This window comes from Bufo bufo, chromosome 7, assembly GCF_905171765.1.
Source record: "Bufo bufo chromosome 7, aBufBuf1.1, whole genome shotgun sequence".
Lineage (NCBI taxonomy): Eukaryota > Metazoa > Chordata > Amphibia > Anura > Bufonidae > Bufo > Bufo bufo.
The window spans coordinates 156,441,176-156,459,944 of NC_053395.1; the positions used below are offsets into that span (position 1 = coordinate 156,441,176).

The 18,769-nt window shown below is 41.0% G+C and overlaps 1 protein-coding gene across 8 annotated transcripts in view; it reads left to right on the forward strand.

The window, feature by feature from the left end:
• The window catches only part of MAP2 (microtubule associated protein 2), a 258,280-nt gene that overhangs the window by 209,636 nt on the left and 29,875 nt on the right, over positions 1-18,769 (forward strand). For 3 of the 8 annotated variants that reach the window (XM_040441555.1, XM_040441557.1, XM_040441556.1), the window contains 3 exons: positions 4,831-8,322; positions 12,856-13,083; positions 13,209-13,714. The exons of 3 other annotated variants lie outside the window; for them this stretch is intronic. In XM_040441555.1, coding sequence (XP_040297489.1) covers positions 4,831-8,322; positions 12,856-13,083; positions 13,209-13,495 — 4,007 coding nt within the window. In that variant the 3' untranslated portion in view covers positions 13,496-13,714. Of the gene's footprint in view, positions 1-4,830; positions 8,323-12,855; positions 13,084-13,208; positions 13,715-18,769 lie in introns of those variants that run through there. 2 more of the 8 variants (XM_040441562.1, XM_040441558.1) reach the window with 2 other exon arrangements.

An 18,769-nucleotide genomic window follows, 5' to 3' on the forward strand; every position in this document is an offset into this window, starting at 1 on the left:
GTCACATCTTGGGGGCGCGAAGGATTAGACAAGTTGGATTTCAACTACCTGACCCTTTGGTACCCAGGCGTATATGCAAGAGGAGTTTGGTAGCAGCTTCCTCCCCTCTTTCTACTGAGAACACATGCTTTCTTGGCTGAGCTGAGCTGGCATGTGTATGAGGGGATTGGGCTGACAGCTACCTTATGTGAATGGCGAACCTAATATACCTGGAAGATTTAAAAAGCATTACAGATTTCAAGGGTATCTCTCAGGCTAAACATAATTATAAATGCAAAAGTATAATAGTGCTCTGCTTAAAAAAGTACATCTCTCCAAGGACCCTCCACAGCTGGTCCTTCTAGAATGACAAACGTGGGATAACAATGAAAGTTTTCCTTCTGGAAAACTTTGTTCTTCTCCTCTCTATAGAATCTGATCCTGCGGTTTCCATAAATTATAAATCTAAAAATTTCCAACTACAATCTTAAACATGTTATCCAACGACAAACACATCCCCTATCCACAGGATAGGGAATAAGTCTCTGATCAGCCGGGGTACAACGTCTGGGGTTCCCGCTGGTCATGAGAATGGGAACCCTGTGTCCCCTCATTTGATTGGAATAGTAGTCTCAAATTGCCACTCCATTCAACTCTATAGGACCTCTAGAGATAGCTGAGCATAGTACTTGGATAAAGGATAGATGTCTGTTGTGGGACAACCCCTTTAATACAAAGTTTCAGCCAGATAGAACGTTATGAAAAAGCAAAATGTTTTTTTTTTTTATACAGAATGGGTAATCTAAAAATAAAGGGGACTTATCACCCTCTTCAGTCCAGAACAGGCCAATAGGTTACTATCCACATGCATAAGTAACCTGTTGGCCTGTTCTGGACTGAATAGGGCAATAAGTCCCCTTTATTTTTAGATTACCCATTCTTTATTAAAAATGTATTATTTTGCTTTTTCATAACATTCTATCAGGCTGAGACTTTGTATTCTTTTTTGAACATATACATTTTAACTCTATTTTTTGTGTGATACAACCCCTTTAATGCTAAACTAGCAAACCCATCCATCCAGCAGAGTCCTATTTAGGCTTCACAGCTATTCTTAAATCAACTCTCTAGGCATAATTTCTTTATATACAGTGGATATAAAAAGTCTACACACCCCTGTTAAAATGTCAGGTTTCTGTGATGTAAAAAAATGAGACAAAGATAAATAATTTCAGAACTTTTTCTATCTTTAATGTGACCTATAAACTGTACAACTCAATTGAAAAACAACGTGAAATCTTTTAGGTAGAGGGAAGAAAATATATAAAAATAAAATAATACTTTGTTGAAGCACCTTTTGATTTTATTACAGCACTCAGTCTTTTTGGGTATGAGTCTATCAGCATGTCACATTTTGACTTGGCAAGATTTGTCCACTTTTCTTTGCAAAAACACTCCAAATCTGTCAGATTGAAAGGGCATCTCCCGTGCACAGCCCTCTTCAGATTACCCCACAGATTTTCAAACGGATTCAGGTCTGGGCTCTGGCTGGGCCATTCCAAAACTTTAATCTTCTTCTGGTGAAGCCATTCCTTTGTTGATTTGGATGTATGCTTTGGGTCGTTGTCATGCTGAAAGATGAAGTTCCTCCTTATGTTCAGCTTTTTAGCAGAAGCCTGAAGGTTTTGTGCCAATATTGACTGGTATTTGGAACTGTTCATAATTCCCTCTAGCTTAACTAAGGCCCCAGTTCCAGCTGAAGAAAAACAGCCCCAAAGCATGATGCTGCCACCACCATGCTTCACTGTCGGTATGGTGTTCTTTTGGTGATGTGCAGTGTTGTTTATCTTTTGGAATTATGGCCAAAAAGTTCAACCTTGGTTTCATCAGACCATAACACATTTTCCCACATGCTTTTGGGAGACTTCAGATGTGTTTTTGCAAAATGTAGCCTGGCTTGGATGTTTCTCTTCGTAAGAAAAGACTTTCGTCTTGCCACTCTACCCCATAGCCCAGACATATGAAGAATACGGGAGATTGTTGTCACATGTACCACACAGCCAGTACTTGCCAGATATTCCTGCAGCTCCTTTAATGTTGCTGTAGGCCTCTTGGTAGCCTCCCAGACCAGTTTTCTTCTTGTCTTTTCATCAATTTTGGAGGGACATCAAGTTCTTGGTAATGTCACTGTTGTGCCATATTTTCTCCACTTGATAAGGACTATCTTCACTGTGTTCCATGGTATATCTAATGCCTTGGAAATTCTTTTGTACCCTTCTCCTGACTGATACCTTTTAACAATGAGATCCCTCTGATGCTTTGGAAGCTCTCTGTGGACCATGGCTTTTGCTGTGGGATGTGACTAAGAAAATTTCAGGAAAGACCAACTAGAGCAGCTGAACTTTATTTGGGGTGAATCAGAGGCACTTTAAATGATGGCAGGTGTATGCTGACTCCTATTTAACATGATTTTGAATGTGATTGCTTAATTCTAAACACAGCCCCAGTTATAAGAGGGTGTGCACACTTATGCAACCACATTATTTAAGGTTTTTTTTTCCTCCACCTAAAAGATTTCAGTTTATTTTTCAATTGAATGGTACAGATTATTATTTTTTCCTCCACCTAAAAGATTTTAGTTTATTTTTCAATTGAATAGTACAGATTTTTTTTTCCTCCACCTAAAAGATTTCAGTTTATTTTTTAATTGAGTGGTACAGTTTATAGGTCACATTAAAGGTGGAAAAAGTTCTGAAATGATTTATCTTTGTCTCATTTTTTTTTACATCACAGAAACCAGATTTTTTGACAGGGGTGTGTAGACTTTTTATATCCACTGTATAGAACCTAGAAGTATACGAGTGATATTATAGTGGATTTGTCACAATGAGCCCTATGTACAGTGTCTTCTAAAGAAGAAGAAGGTGGTGCAGATTGATAACTCGAAACTCCTGCTTGCTCTGGGCTAATGTGTCTGGAGGACGGGCTCACTCAATGATTGCCAGTCTTACAGAGATACATTGACTCTCAATCATACTGCCTCAGACTCAAACTCAGAGCGAGCAAAGATTTTCCCCAATAAATTACACTTTATACTGAATCCCAAAACTATATCTCAATCTGCAAAGCTCATCCTGCTTTGTAACCTGTAGATGGAGCAGGGTGTTTAAAGTGACAGATCTATTTGAATGCCTCAGCATAGACAGTGCAATGTAGGTGATAACCTATAATACTTAGATCTTAAGGTTTATATGGTGTAAGTCCTTTTAATTCAGTTAAATACTCAATATATTTAGAAACAACCTTTCAGCTAATTATGAGTAAGATATTAATTTTTAATATATTGAATGATTTATGTTTTATTGATGCACCTTTATTTGCTTTGATTTTTTTTAACCTGATACAGTGTAACCTGATTAATTATAAAATAATTTTTCACTTGGTAGCACTTCCAAATCATCATAGGTTTGGTTTGTAACAAAACATAAACAAAACCAACCAGATTATGCATTTCATCTGCCTTTAGAAAACTGGAATCTGATTTGACTGCTATTAGCCAGCTAGGCCTCCTGCACATTCTATGGAATTTATAAATGTATTATTGCCATTGATACATTGCAGTTTAGACCATGTGTGGTAATGTGTATGTGTTTTTATGTGTTTTGATCCCTCTAGATAAAATAGAAAAACATTTAAACTACATGTGTACATTTTCCATGTGGTTTCTAAAGCTGGTCATAGACATCAGATTTTTTTTTTAAGAAATCCTATCAAAATTGCTAGACTAATGTTTATGGGGCATTAAGGACTCCTCCTTTAACCCCTTTCTGGAGAAACTAAGGTGCAGCAGGAAGAATTTAAGACTGTCCAGAGCAGTAGTTTTCCCCAATATATGTGGCAGCCATTTGTTTCCCTAGTGAAGAAAATGTGCATGTTTAGCTGAGCTAAACAGGCATATTCATGGTAGCATCAAGATTGATAACTTTCCCTTTTCTTTGGCCAACACTAAAGGGAAATCTATTTTACTTTTCACGATTAATATATTCAAAAATATGTGCTGATTAATTTCTTAAAGGGTTTATTTGACACGAAAGATAAAATCAGCTAAGGAATGGAATGCATTTAACTTTAAAAAAGAAACCCAATCACTTACTCACCATTCAGTGGCAATGTGTTTCTGAACGGCACTTGACTACTCAGGCCGTTGAATGGCTGCCCTGGTGCACATGATGGAAGATTGGATGTTACACTTCTAGTCCATGGGGGACCAGAAGCAGTGGGGATAAGACCCTCATGGCTGGAATGGAGCGCTGGTGAATAGGGGAGTGGCCTTCTTTTTTATGCTAAATACATTCCAGGCCTTAATTTAAATAAACCATATAGCTTTCAAACCTCAATTTTTCTGATAATGTGCTTCAATTCCCTGGATAGACACAGTTAAATTATAGAAACTGTCGAAGAGCAGACAACCCTATAAACACCTCAATATCTGACATTCAATATGTAAAACAATATTTTTCAGTCTCAAAAATGTCTTCATTACTTTAATATACCTAGCACAAGATGCATATCAATTTAAACACTCGACTATATTACTATCTATATCATTATCTACAGTGAGAACAGGGCATTTATGCTAATACCACTTTCAATTAAATATAATGTTTGGAATATATCATGTGGTAATCAGGTTACAGTGTATGGAGCACATGCTTCTATGGTAAAGTTGTCCTACTTTACAAATAAGTTTGTATTTATACCTGCTTGCATTCGTTGGCTACGCATCCATGTGCTATGGTGTCTGTCATATTTCTGGTTAATATGTTGTGAAAAAAAATCAAACTGCTTTAGATGTACTTTCAGCCTCGAAGACGGGGGCACAAGGACAATTGGATTCTCTGCCTTATTCTGTGGAAGCAGTAGACACCATTGAAGATATTCCTTTAACGAAAACTAAGACTGAGGAGAAGACTAAGCAAGATAACATGGAACCAGGATCTTCAGAGCAGGCTGGAAAGAAATCTGAAAAAGATGAGAAATTACCATCAGCCCTACAGATGTCTAGTACTGATGTGACATTTACGACTCCACATGTTTATTCATTTTCTGTAGAGCCGTGTACTCCAACAACTCCTGAAGGTGAACAACCTGACTTTAGCGGGGTCACAGCTGAAAGCAAAGGCAAACTTTCAACCGAGCACCCAACCAATGAGAAAGAAAATATATTCCCTAGTTTTTCTTCAAGTCAAACTGAAACACCTTCCCCAATATCGGATAAAGACCAGACTGTGATAGAGGAACGTTCTTCACATACTCCACTGCCTGTTACAGAACCAATTAATATTTTAGAAACAACCAAAGATAGCTCAAGTGATAGCTACAAGGGAGAGCCAGCTCATTCAGAGGCAGACACCACTAGCATGACAAGTGTTCAGAAACAGGACATCCCAAGTTCAGTGGCATCTGATAAGTACATTGAGGAAAGGGGTGACAGTCATTCCAAGTCAGAAGTGTTAGGTCAATCAGACATTCCAACAAAGCAAGATGAGATTATTGCTAGCAAGTCTGATGAAAGCACACAGCAGCTGAAAGACAATGTTAACAAAGAGTCCACCATAAAAGATATCACCAGTAGTCAAGATGAGTTGATACATTCAAAAGCTACAGGTCACCTTGAGATGCATGATGCAGAGAAAATAGATGTGCCATTAGAGAGTAGTACAGAACCATTTGTGTACGACAAAAAAGAATGCGTGCTGGAATCCCATAATGAAAATGTTTTACCAGATGTTCACACTGACAGCAAAGCTATAGATGAACATAAAACTAAACTGGATGAAGATAAATCTGGAATGTCAACATATTTTGAAACATCTGCATTGAAAGAGGAAAGATTAGAAAGTAATGTCCAAAAGAGCAGTGATTACTACGAGCTGACTGACGTCAAAGAACCTCCATATGAGGCCTGTTCAATACCACATATAGCCAAAGAAGATAATGATGAAGAAGAAGAGGAAGAAGATTTAGCCCCAATGCCCGATGAAAAAGGCAGCGCCTCTGCTCAAGATGTCGGCTATAGCTCACTTACGTCTACAAAACTGCAGTCATGTTTATCATCAGGAGATCGTCTGTTTACTATTGATCCAAATATCTATTCAGACAAATCAGAATTCCTTAGCAAAAATAAAGATGATCTGACTCTGAGCCGCAGTCTAGGACTTGGTGGTAGATCTGCCATTGAGCAGAGAAGTATGTCTATAAATCTTCCCATGTCTTGTCTTGACTCCATAGCATTAGGCTTCACTTATGCTCGTGCCCATGATCTGTCCCCATTAGCCACTGATATTCTATCTAATACTAGCGGAAGCTTAGATGAAGGAGATGATGGTGATTTATCAGCAACCACTCCTGCAATAGAAAAATCTCTTTCATTCCCAGAACAACCAGAACAGGAGGAAGAGGAGGAAGACAAAAATGAAACAGGGAAAGACACAGGTAAAGAACGATTTGAGTTAGAGCCATTATGTGAATCACAGTACCCATCAAAAGAGTACTACAAAAATGGTACAATTATGGCACCTGACTTGCCAGAGATGTTAGATTTAACAGGCCCAAGGTCAAGATTAGATTCAGGTAGTCCAGAATCTGATGCTGCCAGAAGAAAATCTGCAAGCTCTGAAATAATTATAGATGAAAGTAACATAAGCCAACAAGCATCTGTGATTGAAGGCAGCAACCTTCTTGTAAAGACAGACAGCCAGCAAGAAGAATTAGGCTACTGTGTTTTCAATAAGTACACTGTACCTCTGCCATCCCCTGTACAAGACAGTGAAAATCTAAGTGGTGGAATGACTACACTTTATGAAGGTCTTGCTATGGATCCATCTATCATTGAGGCCAAACTAGCTGCTGCAGAGAGGCTTGGTAAAGAAAGACAGGAATTCACCAGTGAACCTGTTGCTGTGGGTTTGGACACAGAGTCTGAGAAAAAGTCTGAAAGTAAGCTTGATACTGTTGTAGAAAAGGTTGAGGAACAGAGTGATTTAAAAGAAGATCAAGTTACCTCTGAGCAAAAAACACAATTGGAAGATACTAAAGTTACTTCAGTACAGAAAACAGATTCATTATCAGAAACACTAGTTGAAAAAGACAGTGAAGAAGTAAATGTCTCAAAGGAAGAATCCATAACTAAACTTTCTGAAATTGACACATGCCCTATAACTGTTTCAGGTCTATCAGATATGGAACAAACAAAGTTGTCTACTGAGGAAACATTTAGTCACCAACAGGTGACTGAATCAACAAAAGCTGAGCCACTGGAACAAAAAGCATCTCAGTCAGAAAATGAAACTAAATTGACTGATTCAACAAAAGGTGAGCCACAGGATCAAAAGGTATCTCAGCCAGAAAATGAAACTAAAGAATCTGAATCTACTATGGTAAAAGTAGAAGTTGAGGAAGAGGCTTCCCAGGTTAAAGACGTCTCCAAGCTTTCTGATTTAGAATTAAAGGAGAAAGGTGCAAAGCCTGACTTAGTGCATCAAGAAGCAGTTGACAAAGAAGAATCTTATGAATCCAGTGGAGAACCAGAACAGACTCCAGAATCATCACAAGAAGCATCCAAAGATGTAACAATTACTGATGTACAGAAACCTGACAGCAAAGAAACCACTACAAATATCACAAATGAGCCAGCACAAAGTATTGTAATTTCAACATGTGAGGTTGAAGAAAAGGACACTGAGGAAGTACAAATTGAAAAAGTAAGTGAACCTCAAGAAGAACACCCAGTTGAGACACTTATGAAAAAGGATGAAATGGACCAGGTGATCCAGGCTGTAGGTGACCAAGAGATGGCTGTAGATGATAAGGAGGATCTTGAGGTAGAAGTGATAGATGAATGCAACATAGATATAACACCAGAAACACCACAACATCCTGGAGAAGAAGAACTTGTCAAAGAACCAACTGCAGAGTATCTGGAGGAAGCAACAGGTATTATTGAGTCTGTAGTCACAGTTAAAGATGACTTTATTAAGGTGGTGCAAACTGCTACAGATGAGGGTGAAAGTGTGACTCACAATGTCCGCTTTGCAGCATCTGAACTTTCTGAAACAGAAGGAAAGCCTTCTGAAGAGGAGGAGGAGGAGGAGGAAGAGGAAGAAGAAGTAATTGAAGAAGAATCCCATGAAGGACCCAGAGAAGGATCACCTTGCATGCTTGCTTCTCCAGAAAAAGAAACAGAATACAAGACAGAGACAGAAACACAGGATGATTACAAAGATGAGACAACCATAGATGATTCAGTATTGGATACAGATAGCATCTGGGTGGACACACAAGGTGGGTAACCGTTCCATTCTCTTTCATTAAGTGAGTTATCAGTTAAGCCACTAGATACCAGAAGTTATCCAATGATCTTAGGGATATTAATGGAGTTTTCCAATGAGTTTTTATTTTAACAATACAGGTCACAAGAGGTTAAAAATGAAAAAAATGAAAAAGATGCATTAGCTGCCTCCTCAGAGGCAGCTCCGATCCTTGCTGCTCTTTACTTCAACAGGAACTGCAGCAGCAGCTGACTGGCAGTGGAAGGGGTCAATGGAGATAATTATTTAAAAAATTTAACCCCTTCCGCCCTATATTGTTAGAAAAAAAATTACCAGGAAAACCCTTTTAACGCAACCAATAAAACTACTTTTTCAGCATTACATGGAAATGTAGAAGTACTCAGAGCATACTTTTATGTACACTGTAACATTTGGTTAAATTAGCCATGATGAATCTTACAGTATATGCAGGTATACAGTAACCTATGTTACCCTGAATTGCTCAGTTTGGACAAGTTACATTCACAAAGCAAAAAATTGCAGCTAAAACTTATTTTCCTGCATCTGTCTATGGATAACTACATCCCAGTACTGTATGTCACTTTTTATTAGAGTTTTAGAAAGCTTTGATGTTCCCCACCAAGTCAACTGCCACAATCTTTCCACTGCATTCATAAGGGTTGTCTTAAACAGTGCCACTCTTATGCATGGACTGTATCTGGTATGGTAGCTCAGCCCCATTCAAGTGAAGGAAGTTGAGTAGCGATACCAGACATGGCCCATGGACAGCAGTGGTGCTGTTTTAAGAGGAAAAACCCTACCCTTTTTCTCAAATCATCAAAACCTTTCGTGCATCACCAAAGCAATACTTGCATTTTTTGTTAGAGAACCAATTCTAGGAAATATTCCTGAAATACATATATAGGAATCTACAGATACAAGAGAAAGTAAGTGAACCATTTGGAATTAACTGCATTGATTACTAGTAAAATGTTGTCTTCTGGTTATCAAAGTCACAGTTATAGACAACACATTCTAAGGCTACTTTCACACTAGCGTTTTTGCTGGATCCGGCAGGGTTGAGCAAAAATGCTTCCGTTACTGATAATACAACCGTCTGCATCCGTTATGAACGTATCCGGTTGTATTATCTTTAACATTGCCAAGACGGATCTGTCATGAACTCCATTGAAAGTCAATGGAGGACTGATCCGTTTTCCATTGTGGCAGATTGTGGCAGAGAAAACAGATCCGTCCCCATTGACTTGCACTGGGGGTCATGCCGGATCCGTCTTGCTCTGCATCCCAGGACGGAAAGCAAAATACAACATGTTGCGGTTTGCTCTCCGGTCTGGGAACGCAACTAAACGGAACGGAATGCATTTTGGAGCAGTCCGTTCTGTTCATTCCAGTTTTGTCTCCATTGACAATGAATGGGGACAAAACTGAAGCGTTTTTTTCCGGTATTGAACCCCTATGAAGGATCTCAATAACGGAAAACTAAAACGCTAGTGTGAAAGTAGCCTAACCTAATGACACACAAACAGTTGTACCTTTCATGTATTGAATTGATACACTTGGTAGAAATCCACTTTGCATGGAGAACAAATAAACTTCTTTCTTAAAGAGGACCTCAACATGACTTCAAGCTGAATAGACGTTTGGTGATGCAACAATACAATGACCCAATGTATACAAGTAAATCAACTAAAGAATGGTTGAAAAAGGAGATATGTATTTAGAATTGCCACTATGTAGATAAACATATTTGGCAGGAGGAATGGCCCAAAATTCCTTCTAAACATTGTGCAAATCTTATTTGCATCTACAAGAAATGTTTGGTGAAGGTGATTGCTGCTATAGGGGGATCTACAGGGTATCAAATCCAAGAGTTCACTTGCTTTTCCTCCTTGCACTGTGGATGTTTACTCAATATGCTTAATAAAAGACATGCGTGGTACAGATGTTTGTGTGTTAGTAGTTTAGTTACATTTTGTCTGTCCAGAGGCATAACTAGAAATGACTGGGCCCCATAGCAAATTTTGGAATGGGCTACCCCCAAGCAACTTCCCAACAACCCCAGCAGGGGCCCCAATACATATGGTGCAGGATCAACTTGCTACCAGACCCACAGTAGTGATCATACTAACCTGATCCCCGCTACCGGGTTAATGCTCCACCGCTGGCTCAGCAGGTCCCAGGTCTCCCCACATCAACATCCATTTTGATGCGGGGCATGATCACTGCCGTCAATGACTGGCCAAAGCAGTGATGGGTCACAAGCCATGGGTGACTCCTTGCATTTCCGGGAGGTTATTATGCGCTATCAGAGGACATTACAGGGAGAGAAGTATAAGAGGCAAGAACTACAACTCCCAGCATGTCCAGACTGTTATTATAGGGCATCAGTGGACATTCCTGGGAGAGGGATATGCGGAGAGAACTACAACTCCCAGCATGTCCACACTTTTATTATGGGGCATCAGTTGACATTACATGGAGAGGAATATAACAAGAGAGGATAACAACTCCCAGCACTACCATACTGTTATTATAGGACATCAGTAGACATTATTCAGGGAGGGGGTATAAGAGGAATGAACTACAATTTCCAGCATGACATCACAGGGAGTGAGTATTTAGGCCTTCACTACCGCTTATCTCTCGCCAGTGCTGAGCTATGTTGGCAATAAAATTGTCCCCCCCCCCAACCTCGCTCTTTGTGCAGCGTCTATTGTGCCAGTGCCACTATAGCACATACGTCCCAGGCCTCCTGCTGCCACGGGTGGCAGGTCCTGAAAGTAAATAGTTTGTCCTCCTCATGAGTCTGCTGTCCTGGACTCCCTGCTGGTGCTGGCCCTGTAGCAGCTGCTATAAGGCCTCTTTCACACGGGCGTGTGCGCCCCGCTGCCGTATTGCGGACCGCATTTGCAGATCCGCAATACACGGGTGCCGTTCCGTGGGCATTCCGCATCACGGATGCGGAATCATTCTCTTCAATGGGTCCGCAAATCCGGATATGCGGAATGGTGCGAAACGGAAGCACGGAACGGAACACTACGGAGTGCTTCTGTGGGGTTTCGTCCCATACTTCCGTTCTGCAAAAATATAGAACATGTCCTATCTTTTTGCGGAACGGCCGGATCGCGGACCTATTAAAGTGAATGGGTCCGCGATCCGCTGCGGCTGCCCAACGGACTGTGCTCGTGCTGCGGGCTGCAGCATGACCACGGGGCGCACACGCCCGTGTGAAAGAGGCCTAACTGTGAGATCACATTTTATTAGTGAGCAGTGCAGAAATCCATGTAATTCCAAATGGTTCATTTACTTTTTCTTGAAATTGTATATAGTTGTACCACATAAAAACCCTTGATTCTGGTTTTTCCAAGCAGATGTTACTTGATAAATTTCTACTGCAATGAACAAAATGCAGCAAAACTGATGTGAACAAGCCTGCTACAATTAAACAAAAACACAACAATCCCTAAAAAGAATGAATTTCAAATGCAAAATGTGAATGAGACTTTTTCCAACACCAAAAAACACAGCGGGGGGAAAAAAAACACTGCGAAATGGCAGGTACAAATGTATAAATCTAAAACTGGCTGCATATTTCTGTCATAGATTATCCAGTCTTCTGGTGGGTAACCACATCATAGAGTAGCGGTATGTTCTATTAGAACTGGAAATATTCTATCCTTTGCCATAAAGCTGCAATGAGCTCAGCATAACAGCGACCAAACATGCAGTGCCGCTATTTTAGCCCAATAAACAGCTTTCCGCTCTAAAAGATGACAACTGTATAATTACTAGTTTATTAAAGAGAAGGGGCTTGTTGGGTTACCCAGCAGACAGATCACTGCTTCTATTTCTACAAAGTAATTTGTACTTTGCCATTTTAATTTCAGTGAATCACTAAATTCAAATGTAGAATCTTAAATTTGTTAAAATACAAAGGGAACATGTATTTCACAAGATAGTTTATAGGAATGCTTGGCTAATCGAGACGTAGCAGTGTTCAAATTGGGCACCCACTGGGTTAAAGGGAATCTTTACAATAGAAAAGTTATAAGCTTTTCAATATAATTACCTTACCAATCTCTGCCTCCCCCCAACCATTCCTGGTTTCCGTTGGTGCACAGTGATGGGTCGTGTGCCACGGGTGACTCCCAGCATTATCATTCATAGTGACAAAGCAATGGTGCTTCTGGCAACAATTGCCGTATGCGTTCACTTGATGTTTTGTAGCTATGGACGACATGTTATTTCCAAGAGGCAGGGGCCAGAGCAACAAAAAAAAATTGTAGGTATGTATATTGAAAAGTTTATTATTCTTTTATTTATGCCGGAAAACTTTATGTAAATTCATAGAAACCCCCTTTATGACCTGTAATTCAACCACAACACGTTTGCCAGATGGAGAACTCACACACCGATCTAAACGTACAATGGCGTTTGTTGCTGCGTTTTTTTTTCTAAAACAATGGCGTTTTCTATATGACCACATGTGTATATGCCGCTGTCTTAACTCTTTTCATGTGCACAGATGACGACAGGACTGAAGCAATAGAACCCATTCCTAAGGAGGAGAAGGAGGAAAGAGAAATACAGAAGGTTCCAGTTGAAAGATACAGGAAGGACAAACCTTTCAAGAGTGGCCGAGGTCGCATGTCTACTCCTGAAAGGAAAATAACTAAAAGGGAATCTAGCGCAACCTCCAGAGATGAAGTGAGAAGGAAAAAAGGTCCATCGCTTACTCATCTTTTACATCCAAGTACAGCATGGCGAGACAGCCAGGGAACCTAAATATTTTACACCATGAAAGCTCATGATAATTAGCTATGTTAACTACCCTGACTATGTGCTTTTTTTTTCTATTTTTTCTTATTTCCTCTATAGCAGTTCTTAAGAAAGCAGAAATTGGTAAAAAATCTGATGCTCAGCCCCACTCTCCCTCCAGGAAAGTAATTTTAAAACCTGCGGTCAAGCAGTCTAGACCTGCCCATCAGGCCTGCGTGAGGAGGAAGCCGGCAGGTGACTGCTTTGTTCAGTTTTTTGCAAATGTGGCTGGCAAACATTCTTTTGGTTGGTTTTATGTTATGTGGCTTGCAGATTTCATCCCTGCAGACTTTCTTCTCTTATATATTTTTTTTCTATCCCATTTAAGAATTTCCAGAATTCCATGATAATGAGATTCCATGTCCAAGGCTTCCATGTTTTACGTTGCTTCTTATTTCATTTCCTGTTCTATTTGTTTATTTATGGATTCTTGTTCATTTCTTTGCAGAACTCATGATCACATTCGCTTGCGAGAGCCATAAGCGTGCATTGGTTGTATCTTGGCATAGTGACTTAGTGCTTTCTTAGAAGTTTGTATATCCATGTCTCTGTTCTGGTGGAAACTTCATGATCGATTGCAACCATGGTACACATTTCCATTGATTTGCCTCCGTCTCATACATTAGCTACATCAATTTTTTTCTATGCTACTGTAGAGATCAGTGATGTGTTTGTGTCTTCGGCTTATATATCTTCTAAATGCATGCTCCTGTTCGTTGTTCCTACTTCCAAATTAAGGCTGTTGGTGAGAACACTCAAGAAATAGGTTATCATTAAAAGGGTTATGCCATGATTGATGTAAAAAAAATTACATCATATAGTACATCGTAATCTTTTTCTAACAAAGCTAGAACCATTCCTATACTCTATACAGAACCAAAGATCTTCTCATTCATTACTCCAATTGTTCTGCAAGAGTCTTTTCAGGCTGGCAGCGAGGGGGGTGTCCTTTCTCAGGGGGTATGTCCTTTCTTCTGCAGCTTATTCCCTGTAACTGACACAGCTTCTATCAGATGATAGGGCTGGTGGCAGTTGAAGATTTAAACTCAGTGCGTGCGACCACCTCAGTGAGGTAGACAAGAAATAAGGAAAACAACAAACAGCAGGTGGCGCTATACAGATACATTTTATTAAGAAGCTCAGTGGCTGTATTACATTTTTTATTATATGCAATAACAAAAGTTTTCTGGTCTAGGTGCTGGTTTGAAAAATGTAGAAAGAATATATTTGGTCGCACAATCCCTTTAAGGGCATTTAGATCACATCTCTAGTAAAGGATAGATATATTTAGGTAATAAAGCCAATTATTCAGCTGCACCTTGCCCCCCGAACTGGCCAACCAGTAGAATGCTTACACCCAATATTGTGGGCATGTTCAGGTCAAGAAGAGGGGAAAGATAAGCTAGTTATTGTGTGTATGTGTATGTATATATATACACTGCTCAAAAAAATAAAGGGAACACAAAAATAACACATCCTAGATCTGAATTAATTTAATATTCTTCTGAAATACTTTGTTCTTTACATAGTTGAATGTGCTGACAACAAAATCACACAAAAATAAAAAAATGGAAATCAAATTTTTCTACCCATGGAGGTCTGGATTTGGAGTCACACTCAAAATTAAAGTGGAAAAACACACTACAGGCTGATCCAACTTTGATGTAATGTCCTTAAAACAAGTCAAAATGAGGCTCAGTAGTGTGTGTGGCCTCCACGTGCCTGTATGAACTCCCTACAACGCCTGTGCATGCTCCTGATGAGGTGGCGGACGGTCTCCTGAGGGATCTCCTCCCAGACCTGGACTAAAGCATCTGCCAACTCCTGGACAGTCTGTGGTGCAACGTGACGTTGGTGGATAGAGCAAGACATGATGTCCCAGATGTGCTCAATTGGATTCAGGTCTGGGGAACGGGCGGGCCAGTCCATAGCATCAATGCCTTCGTATTGCAAGAACTGCTGACACACTCCAGCCACATGAGGTCTAGCATTGTCTTGCATTAGGAGGAACCCAGGGCCAACCGCACCAGCATATGGTCTCACAAGAGGTCTCATCTCGGGCTACCTCTGGCAAGCACATGGAGGGCTGTGCGGCCCTCTAAAGAAATGCCACCCCACACCATTACTGACCCAATGCCAAACCGGTCATGCTGGAGGATGTTGCAGGCAGCATAACATTCTCCACGGCGTCTCCAGACTCTGTCACGTCTGTCACATGTGCTCAGTGTGAACCTGCTTTCATCTGTAAAGAGCACAGGGCGCCAGTGGCGAATTTGCCAATCTTGGTGTTCTCTGGCAAAATGCCAAACGTCCTGCACGGTGTTGGGCTGTAAGCACAACCCCCACCTATGGACGTCGGGCCCTCGTATCACCCTCATGGAGTCTGTTTCTGACCATTTGAGCAGACACATGCACATTTGTGGCCTGCTGGAGGTCATTTTGCAGGGCTCTGGCAGTGCTCCTCCTGTTCCTCCTTGCACAAAGGCGGAGGTAGCAGTCCTGCTGCTGGGTTGTTGCCCTCCTACGGCCTCCTCCACGTCTCCTGATGTACTGGCCTGTCTCCTGGTAGCGCCTCCATGCTCTGGACACTACGCTGACAGACACAGCAAACCTTCTTGCCACAGCTCGCATTGATGTGCCATCCTGCATAAGCTGCACTACCTGAGCCACTTGTGTGAGTTGTAGACTCCGTCTCATGCTACTACTAGAGTGAAAGCACCGCCAGCATTCAAAAGTGACCAAAACATCAGCCAGGAAGCATAGGAACTGAGAAGTGGTCTGTGGTCACCACCTGCAGAACCACTCCTTTATTGGGGGTGTCTTGCTAATTGCCTATAATTTCCACCTGTTGTCTATCCCATTTGCACAACAGCATGTGAAATTGATTGCCACTCAGTGTTGCTTCCTAAGTGGACAGTTTGATTTCACAGAAGTGTGATTGACTTGGAGTTACATTGTGTTGTTTAAGTGTTCCAATTATTTTTTTGAGCAGTGTATATATATATATATATATATATACATATACACACACACACATATATATATATATATATATATATATAGTTTAAAGGGAGTCTTTCACCTAATCTGAGCGTTTTAGACCGCTCAGATCAGGTTATAGACTCTTTGACCCTCATTACAATCGTACCTTTCTCTTCTGTGTCCCTCGTCCAGATAATGAAAATAACACTTTTTAAACTTATGCATATGATCTTCTGAAGGTGCCCAGGGGCGGCGTTACTGGGCGATGTGCCCAGAAAAACACTCCTCCAGCCGGCGGACGTCACGAGCGGCACCAGAGGACGGCGGACTGGGAACTGGCCCCCGTCCTCTGGTGCCGCTCGTGACGTCCGCCGGCTAGAGGTGTGTTTTTCTGGGCACATCGCTCAGTAACGCCGCCCCTGGGCACCTTCAGAAGATCATTTGCATAAGTTTAAAAAGTGTTATTTTCATTATCTGGATGAGGGACACAGAAGAGAAAGGTACGATTGTAATGAGGGTCAAAGAGTCTATAACCTGATCTGAGCGGTCTAAAACGCTCAGATTAGGTGAAAGACTCCCTTTAAGGAACACTACCTAGTGCATGACCTGAAGGGCCTCGTAGATTCAAAGAACACCAAAGACAGATGTCATGCCTTGCCCCTCCTTTACCCCGAGGTCCTTTAATCAATCCCTACTCAAACTGCTCTTCTTATTATGAACGTTAATGGGATCATTTATTATCCTGAAATATACCTACAGCGAGGAAGTATTTGAACACTCTACGATTTTGCAAGTTCTCCCACTTAGAAATCATGGAGGGGTCTGAAATTCACATTGTAGGTGCATTCCCACTCTGAGAGACAAAATTAAAAAATAAATTTCAGGAAATAACATTGTATGATTTTTAAAGAATGTATTTGTCTTCCACTGCTGAACATAAGTATTTGAACACCTGAGAAAATCAGTGTTAATATTTGGTACAGAAGCCTTTGTTTGCAATTACAGAGGTCAAACGTTTCCTGTAGTTCTTGACCAGGTTTGCATACAATGCAACAGGGATTTTGGCCCACTCCTCCACACAGATCTCCTCTAGATCTGTCAGGTTTCGGGGCTGTCGCTGAGCAACACAAAGTTTCAGCTCCCTCCAAAGATGTTCTATTGGATTTAGGTCTGGAGACTGGCTAGGCCACTCCAGAACCTTGATATGCTTCTTACGGAGCCACTCCTTGGTTATCCTGGCTGTGTACTTCGGGTCGTTGTCATGTTGGAAGACCCAGCCACGACCCATCTTCAATGCTCTCACTGAAGGAAGGAGGTTGTTGCTCAAAATCTCACATTCATCCTCTCCTTAATACAGTGCAGTCGTCCTGTCCCCTTCGCAGAAAAGCACCCCCAAAGCATGATGTTACCACCCCCATGCTTCACAGTAGGGATAGTGTTCTTGGGATGCAACTCATCCTTCTTTTTCCTCCAAACACGACGAGTGAAGTTTAGACCAAAAAGTTCTACTTTGGTCTCATCTGACCACATGACTTTCTCCTGTGCCTCCTCTGGATCATCCAGATGGTCACTGGCAAACTTCAGACGGGCCTGGACATGTGATGACTTGAGCAGAGTAACCTACCGTGCAATGCATGATTTGAAACCATGACGGTGTAGTGTTCTACCGACAGTGACCTTTGAAACTGTGGTCCCAGCTCTCTTCATGTCATTGACCAGCTCCTCCCTTGTAGTTCTGGACTGATTCCTCACCTTTCTTATCATCAGTGATACCCCACGAGGTGAGATCTTGCATGGAGCCCCAGTCCAAAGGAGACTGGCAGTCATCTTTAGCCTCTTCCATTTTCTAAAAATTGCTCCAACAGTTGATCCATTTTCACCAAGCTGCTTGGCAATTGCCTCGGAGCCCTTTACAGCCTTGTGGAGGTCCACAATTTTGTCTCTGGTGTCTTTTGACAGCTCTTTGGTCTTGGCGTCTGACTGACTGTGAGGTGGACAGGTGTCTTTAGAGAGCTCAGACAGGTGCTACTAAGTTAGACTAATGAATGGAGTAGAGGTGGACTTTTTAAAGGCACAGTAACAGGTCTTTGAGAGCCAGAATTCTTGCTGTTTCTCAGGTGTTCAAATACTTATGTTCAGCAGTGCAAGACAAATAAATTCTTAAAAAATCATGCAATGTGACTTCCTTAAAAATAAAATTATTCTGTCTCTCAGAGTGGGAGATTTCTAAGTGGGAGAACGCAGGGTGTTCAAATACTTCTGTTCCTCACTGTATACTAAGTTTATTTCAGGCACAGATTTTGACGCAATAGTTGGGCATGGAACTGACAGGGAAGGGGACAGGCTGGCAGGTTCATCTCATTCATCATTTTCTATGCCTGTTTTAGAAAATGGTCTAAATGTAAATGTAAGCAAGGAAGCTGGCGTAGAATTAGATTGGCGCCTCTTCATAACTCCGGCAGATCTACTGCCAGATATGAAGGTTATTAAGACCAACGTCTTAAACGCTGGTCTTACTAAATGACTCCCTAAGTCTTTGTAATCACTTACCTATAATGTATGTACAATGTATACAGTTAAGCATTGGTCAGACGTGTAGCTTTATAAATTTGACAGTGTCGCTGGCAACTTGGCAATAT